General features: G+C 43.3%; 1 protein-coding gene across 4 annotated transcripts in view; it reads right to left on the bottom strand.

Annotated features, from left to right (window-relative positions):
• Positions 1 to 1,568: 1,568 nt before the first annotated feature.
• Positions 1,569 to 8,386, bottom strand: part of DAGLB (diacylglycerol lipase beta) — a 29,606-nt gene continuing 22,788 nt past the window's right edge. For all 4 annotated transcript variants that reach the window (XM_045541285.1, XM_045541286.1, XM_045541287.1 and 1 more), the window contains 5 exons: positions 8,222 to 8,349; positions 4,527 to 4,595; positions 4,368 to 4,440; positions 2,539 to 2,789; positions 1,569 to 2,420 (listed from right to left, as the gene is read on the bottom strand). In XM_045541285.1, coding sequence (XP_045397241.1) covers positions 2,222 to 2,420; positions 2,539 to 2,789; positions 4,368 to 4,440; positions 4,527 to 4,595; positions 8,222 to 8,349 — 720 coding nt within the window. In that variant the 3' untranslated portion in view covers positions 1,569 to 2,221. The remainder of the gene's footprint in view (positions 2,421 to 2,538; positions 2,790 to 4,367; positions 4,441 to 4,526; positions 4,596 to 8,221; positions 8,350 to 8,386) is intronic.

Genomic DNA, 8,386 nt, shown 5'->3' with positions numbered 1-8,386 from the left:
AACAGGTTTGTCGCCTAGGAACAGTAGGCCATACCAGGTAAGCCTAGGTGTGTAGTCAGCTTTATCATCCAGGTTTGTGTGAATAAATACTCTATTATGTTTGCACAATGATGAAACTGCCTAATGCATTTCTCAGAAGGTATCCCCATTGTTAAGCAACACATGACTGAATTTTTGAATCCTTGCATCTTTGAAAATAACTATTTTTGAGCCCTTGCATCTTTGAAAATAACTGTTCTATGATACTTCTGGCTGAGACTAAAATTCTAGGTTGGTGATAACTTCCTTTCAGGTTTTTCTATTTTAGAAGAAAGAGACAGGATCTGACTACCTTGCCTAGGCAGGACTTGAACTTCTGGGCTCAAGCAAACCTACCTCAGCCTCTGAAGTAGCTAGGACTGGAGGTGTGTGCCACCACACCTGGCTGCCCTTCGGATTGGGGAAGGCATATCTTCTGTCACTTTCTTAGCCATTTCCATTGGAATGTATTTTTTCTCATGTATGTATCTTGTGAGATTTCCCTTTTGTCTTCCATATCCTAGGGCTTACTTTTATGCTCTGTACTTGGTGGGCTCTTTTCATCTAGAAACTAATCTCTCAATTTTCTGTTCTTTCTGGAACTGTTATTCTGATATTTGACTTCCTGGAATGGTCTCAACCTTTCCTGGTTTGTGTTTTTGAGTTTTGATTTCATCTCTCATACTTGTAAGTTTCAGGTGTTCTTTTTGACTCTCTAAATATCCTGGGTTGGTTTTGTGATTGCAGCATTTTTTCTGTGGCCTAAGCCATTGCTGGGGTTGTTTGGAGCTTCTGCCTGCATCATCTTGTTTCTTTGGGCCTCTTGTTGCTTGAGTGTCTGGCAGTGCTTGGCTCACGCTTAAAGGCTGAGAGTGGAAACTGAGCACAGCAGGAGGGTTACAGTGCAGCACGTCAGATCCTCCTACCTTTCTGCCACTCGGTAAGTGCAGGAATTGTGTTTAGAAATGAAACTTGAAGCAGCTGGATGTTGCCACGGCATTTCAATTGTGAAGTTTTTAATGCAGCCCTTTTCAGGTTTTCCAAAGCTCTACAGTGACATGGCTGACATGGCCACAGCTGAGGAGGGTCCCCGAGATGTGCATCTCCTGAGGTCAGATTTCCCTGGAGGATTTTCTCTCTGAAGATCCTGGGAGCTGAGTGGGAGGAGCTGAGGAACGTCGTCTTTCCTCAGCTGTGCTGCTGTCATGTCCCACCTTCCGCCCCAGAGTACAGGTAGGGGCAGGTTTCTTCCAGCTTCCAAGCAAACCCACTCTGGCTGGTCCTTATCTTTGTCACTTACACATCCCAGGTGTGTGGGGAATCTGTCTCGTCTGTGAGGTTAGCTCACCTTACCTTCCCCCTTAGGATTTTGTTTGACTCTAGCCATCCTGGTGTTCTTGTCTCCTTTTCCCCCATCTGAATCTAACTTAAACTTAAAAAAAAAAAAAAAAAAAAAACCACCAAAAACTTAAAACATGATTGCTGTAAAACCACCCAGTAAAATAGACCAACCTGGAAACCTCCAATAGAAGAGCACATGACTATACACACACTGTGAGGACATGTGCTTTATTTTTTAACTCCCTCTGAATCCACTGGCCACCCTCAGAGCCAGAATAGTACACGAGAATTAATTAACTCGATGTTGACAAATGTAAACGAGCTGGAGTGCTGGGGCTCAGGACAGGGCAGGAGCCATGATCTCCACTCAGTTCCCCAACCAGGTTTTGTCTTCGTTCCCAGAGTTCAGGGCTGTGCTTAGAGCCACCCAGGAGAAAACTCCAGGCTGCACCCTCATGACAGTTTTTCACATAGCCAGGAAGACTCAGTTTGAATAAACTGCGCACCTCTAAGCCAAGGTCAGTGAGAAGGATTGCCGGTGCTGTGGGATTCCTGCCCTTCCAGGGCAGGTCTCAGATAGCCAGGGGAGCAGGGCCTCCCGAGGCTGTCTCCGTTCACTGTTAGGCTCAGGAGTTCTCAGGAGTCCCGTTGCCTCAACGAGCTCTCCTGACTCTGTTAATGTGACCAAAATTATTTCCCACAAATTGTTCAATCATTTAGAAGCCCATCAAGTTCAGTGCCCCTCCGATTCCTGTTGACAATGTCTGCGATATCGGCGTCACAGGAATCACTCAGACGGTAAGTCAGTTTAAGAACAAAAGTTGGAGTCCATTGTTCCTGGGACAGTTGCTAGTAGCCCCGGTTATGCCACATCCACAGTAGCGAGCCCTTGTGCTGGACAGGAGACACAGGCCGCTCTGTCGGAGACCACACTGTCCAAGGCTCTCATCAGGATGTCCGGCATGTGGTCTGTGAGCATCTTTGGGCCTATGAGTATTTTGCTGAATTCCGCTTCGTGTGACCACTTTGCAGTATACTGAGCAGCAGAACAGCAGCCAAACCTTAATCAGAAAAGGAAACATCAAATAGCAAAGCTGTACTTGAGTCCAACACACATTCGCTTTTGCTGTTGGTGAGTAGACTGGACCTCATCAGACCCGCAGACCCGTCCGCACTCACCTCCCTGAGGTCCCCTCTTCCTCCAGGTGGATGATCCTGCCGGGGGGATACAAAGGAGGGTACTTGGGTGGAGAGTCCAGGGGGGAGTCACTGGAGAAGCTGTAGGCTGGGGACCAGCGTGTCAGCAGACTCTGCTCCCCGAGAAGGGGCTGCGTCAGGTCTCCCTGGTCGCCCCCATCCAGCTCAGTCGGAAAGTTGTCGGGGTTCCCCCCGAACAGTTCATACCAGCACCCCTGCAGCAAGATCTTGTACTAAGGGCGAGAGCCAAGAAGGAAGAATGTCACTTCGAGCCATTCACTGTCATCACAGAAACCTCTTCAGGCCAGGAGCTGTGCTGGGTGTCAGTCACCCTAAGGACTCAGGATGAACCCCCAACACCCAGTCACGGGCTATGAGTGTGGGTGTCTCTTGGGCAGTGAAGCCATCACACTTGGAGCAATATTTAAAAAACAAATGCAGATTTTGAGGAAAAATTACCCTGGATTCTTTTTTCCCTTTTTTTTTTTTTTTTTAAGATACAGGGGTCTCACTATGTTTCCCAAGCTGGACTTTTGAACTCTTGGGCTCAAGTGATCCTCCTGCTTAGTCTCCTGAGCAGCTGGGACTGCAGGCATGAGCCACCGTGCTACCCTTAATTCTTTTCACGCAATTCTGCAAATCAGTACCCTGTCTGCAAAAACATTAATTTCTAAAAAATTTTGGGAAGTAATTGATGAGGAAAAAATTAACTTAAAATTTTATTTTTTTTCTGATTAGGAACAGAAACACAAAGTCAAAAAAGAAAACAGGTTGGGTTGGGCCGGGCGCGGTGGCTCACGCCTGTAATCCTAGCACTCTGGGAGGCCGAGGCAGGAGGATCGCTCGAGGTCAGGAGTTCCAGACCAGCCTGAGCAAGAGTGAGACCCCATCTCTACTAAAAATAGAAATTATCTGGACAACTAAAAATATATGATAGAAAAAATTAGCCGGGCATGGTGGCACATGCCTGGAGTCCCAGCTACTTAGGAAGCTGAGGCAGTAGTATTGCTTGAGCCCGGGAATTTGAGGTTGCTGTGAGCTAGGCTGACGCCACGGCACTCTAGCCTGGGCAACAGAGTGAGTGAGACTCTATCTCAAAAAAAAAAAAGAAAACAGGTTAAAGAAGTGAAAATCATCTCTAACCCTATAAGCCAGATAAAACCACATTTTGGTTTTTTTTTCCCCCCAAATTTTTGTCAAAACTCCTAGCTATATCTCCTTGTCCCCTCCTTCTGCCATGGAGCATATCTCTTAAGAATCATTTTGAAGCTCCCTTAAAAAAAAAACAAACAAAACATTTTTCAATATATCATAGATAACCTGTTTCTATTGGTAAATATAAATTTCTATTTTTTATGCCTCCTCCCATCTATTGGTAAGTATAAATTTCTATCACTGTTTTTAATAACTGCATAATATCCACAGTATGGCTATACCAGTAACTCTTAAATCTGTATTTGGCAGCCTTATTTTTTTAAGCTTTGGGACAATATCACCAAAAAGCATCAGAATACTGTCAGAACAAAGAAGTTTGACAGAAAGCAAATCACTTATTAGAATGGGGATTGTTTAGTATTTTCTGACTGTGACATACCATGTACTTGACTTAGCCATTTGCTTTCTTAGGCATCACATACAGAGTCCTAGACAAAAATCTGGTCAAGAAGGTGTGGAAGGAGAACTTCAAGCAACAGCATAAAATGCCCTGGGCTAAGAGGCTCTGAATTTAGAAAATTCTCAGCTCCACATAACCATCTGGCGGAGAACCTCAAGCTTCCTGCAGATCCTCTTAAAAGGGCACCCCAAATTACCTTGGGTTTATTACAGTGAGCAATCACTCGCAGGATTCTTTTCTTCAAATCTTCTAAGTTGGTCACACTTAACCTGTTTAGCAAAAAGTCATTATTGAGGCTCAGTACTCAACATTTTCAATTACCCCAACCCACAGACAAACCATCCCGCAAACTTACCTGGGAATCACATCCATTCCTAGAACAAGTGACACAATGAAGTTCTTAGAGTATTCACAAAGAGATTTGCTGAAATTTTAAAAAAAGAGAAGTTTTATAATTACATTACCCACAGAGGGTTTCAAAGACAGAAATCAAGTAACACTGCCAGGTCAATGGCAAGTTAGTTATCACAGAACTCAATTTTATTCTCTATCCTCTAAAAGAGAGACCAGTTAGAATAACCCACTGGCCAGATTGTACTAAAGCAACAATATACATTCAACAGAGAAGTTCCACAGCTCAAATCTCAAACTGGATCGAGATGGCAGACCGAGCGTATACATTTATCCTTTTTTATTAAGAGACAGGGTCTAGCTCTGTTGCCCAGGCCAGACTGCAGTGGTGTGATCGTAGCTCACTGCAGCCTTGAACGCCTGGCCTCAAGTGATCCTCTTGCACTGGCCTCCCAAAGTGCTGGGATTACAGGCATGAGCCACTGTGCCCTGCCTGCGTTTATACTTTCACCCAGCAACTGCACTTGGAAGAATCTATCAAAGACCCACAGGCAAAAATGTAAAAAGGCAGAGATGCAAAAGGTTGTTCACTGCAGCATTACTTCTAATAGCAGAGGCTGAAAACCACTTGAATATCCTTCCTCAGAGAACTGTATTCAATTCACAAACTATCCATATAATTAATGAGTCCTTTACAGCTATGAGAAAGAATGATGGTTATCTGTACCGTTACAACTGTTAACGGGTAATCTCGTGGATATACTGTTAAAAACAATAACAACTAAATACAGAGGAGCAGGTATAATATGCTACGTTTTATCTGAGAAGAGGAGAGGAATACAAATATACACCTATTTGCTTATATACGTGAAAATAATGAAAAGATAAACAAAGGGCTGGGCATGGTGGCTCACACCTATAATCCCAGCACTTTGGGAGGCTAGCCCAGGAGTCCAAGACCAGCCTGAGCAAGAGCAAGACCCCATCTCCACAAGAAAAAATAGAAAAATTAGCCAGGTGTGCACGCCTCTAGGCCCAGCTACTTATGAGGCTGAAGCAGGAGGATCTCTGGAGCCCAGGAGTTTGAAGCTGCAGTGAGCTATGATGACCCACTACCAGCCCGGGTGGGGGATTGGGGGTACCCACACACATTAAAAATGGTTACGTCTGGGGTGAGAGAAAAGACATTTTTGAGGGAACAAGGAAAGAAACTAGATTTTTCTGAATGTACTTTGCTTTGTAGAGTTCTTTGGAACCATGTTAATGTTTTGTTTTACATAATAAGTAAATAAAAACAAAATAGCAACAAAAGCAATTCTTTTTTTTTTTTTTGAGACAGAGTCTCACTCTGTTGCCTGGGCTAGAGTGCCATGGCGTCAGCCTAGCTCACAGCAACCTCAAACTCCTGGGCTCAAGCAATCCTTCTGCCTCAGCCTCCTAAGTAGCTGGGACTATAGGCATGTGCCACCATGCCCAGCTAATTTTTTCTATATCTTTTTAGCTGTCCAGATCATTTCTATTTTTAGTAGAGATGGGGTCTCGTTCTTGCTCAGGCTGGTCTTGAACTCCTGAGCTCAAACGATCCGCCCGCCTCGGCCTCCCAGAGTGCTAGGATTACAGGAGTGAGCCACCTCACCCGGCAAAGAAAGATTTCTTAAATCAGAAACAAACACCTCACAATCATAAAGGATGGGTAAATTAGGTAATGTTAAAATTAAGAACTGATAAACTGAAGACACGATTTAAAGAGTAAAAAGACACATCGAGTGGAAAGCATATTTACAACACATTTTCAACCAACAAGGAACTGACATAACAGAATATACAATTACAAATCAACAACAAAAAAACAGACTTGAGAAAAATGGGCAAAAGGAACTTCACAAAAGTGCAAACTCAACCAATAAATGAGAAGACTCCAACCTCATTAGTAATCAAGGAAATGCAAATTAAGCCACAACAAACCATCACTACACACCCATCAGATTAGCAAACATTTTAAAATTTGATAATTCTAAATAAGTGTTGGTGAGAATGTAAATTGGCACAGCCACTTTCTCAAACAAACCCTGGCGAACATCCAAAGGTTGAGCATGAGCAACTCTACAATGTACATAAACAACTCAGAAGGTTGGAGACAGCACTGCGTGTGACAGCCCCACACTGGACACAACCCAATGTCCATCACCAGTGAAACAGATAAAATAACGGGTGAGAGAGAGATGATGAATTTAATGAGAATTTACAGAATAACATCATATAGGCATCAAGCATAATGTGGAACAAAAAAAAGGAAGTCACAGAAAAAAATATAGTACAATTCTCTTTATATAAAGTTCAAAATCAAGCAAAACAAACTATATTATTTGGAGACATGTGTATAGGTGGTAAAACTATTTGTTTTTAAAACAAAGGAAGAGGCTGGGCGCAGTGGCTCACGCTGGTAATCCCAGCACCCTGGGAGGCCAAGGCGAGAGGATTGCTTGAGGTCAGGAGTTTGAGACCAGCCTGAGCAAATGTGAGACCCCATCTCTACCAAAAACAGAAAAATTAGCCGGGCGTGGTGGCACACACCTGTAGTCCCAGCTACTCAGGAGACTGAAGCAGGAGGATGGCTTGAGCCTGGGAGTTTGAGGTTGCAGTGACCTATGACGGCACCACTGCACTCTAGCCAGGGCAACAGAGTGGGACTCTGTCTGTATAAAAAATAAACAAATAAAAAACATGTCCTCAAAAAATATTTAGTATATAATATGTATAGGGTATTACTTCAATCTGTAAAAGAAATATCTGTACACGCAAACAGCTGGAAGAAAACAAACCTAAATATCTACACTGGTGATTTCTAGGTAGATCTCTGGTCTCTCCACTTTTCTATATTTTCCAAATTTTTTATGATGGATACAAATTCCTGTTTTTTTCCTCTTTTATTTTTTATTTGGTTTTTTTTTTTCCCCCCTTCTTTTTTGAGACACAGTCTCTCTCTCTGTGTTGCCCAGGCTGGTCTCAAACTCCTGGCTCAAGTGATCCTCCCACCTCAGCCTCCCAAGTAGCTGGGATTACAGGAGTATGTGACCACACCCAACATCTTTATTTTTTCCTCCTGTATTTTTTTTTATTGTGGTACAAATTTCTTTTATAATCAGGGCAAAAGGTACACAGCATAATCCAGTCAGTATGTTGAATCAGCAAAAAAAAAAACAAAAAAAAAACTCTACTTTTCAAATTCAAAAATGTCATTATGCATTTGACCAAACCCACAGAATATATAACATCAAGAGTGAGCCCTAATGTAAACCGTGGACTGTGGGCAATGATGTGTCAGTGCAGGTTCACTGACTGTGGCACAGGCAGCGCTCTGAGGGGGCTGCTGCTAGTGGGGGAGGCTGTGCAGGCAGGTGCGGAGGCACATGGGAACTCTCTCTACCGTCTGCTCAATTTTGCTATGAACCTAAAACTGTTCTAAAAAATAAAGTCTATTACAAAAAAGAATGTTAGAATCATATCACTTGGGAGACTAAAGCTATGGTCAGAGAGATGTAAGAAAGGGTATTCAATCTTTCTTCAATGAAACAGTGCTTCAAAACACAAACTTCTCCTGAAGATGAGAAATTATCATTAAATTATGAATAAAAGATAAGTCTTGACCAGATGACTTCTAAGTAGCAATGTGTTAGATGCAAGAAAACAAAGAATTACCTTAACAACCCCCGGGGTGGGGAGAAGGCATAGCCCCTGACTTGGGGGTATGCGGCTTTGAGCATGATGGCTAACAGTGCGGCAGCTCCGGCCCCCAGGCTGTGCCCCACGATGACAAGCTGGTATTCCTAGAGGACACAAAGCACAATGAGGCAAAAATTAGAA

This window comes from Lemur catta, chromosome 2 (assembly GCF_020740605.2).
Source record: "Lemur catta isolate mLemCat1 chromosome 2, mLemCat1.pri, whole genome shotgun sequence".
Classification (NCBI taxonomy): domain Eukaryota; kingdom Metazoa; phylum Chordata; class Mammalia; order Primates; family Lemuridae; genus Lemur; species Lemur catta.
The sequence above is the reverse complement of the archived record's forward strand: the minus strand, read 5'-3'. Positions and strand labels throughout refer to the sequence as shown.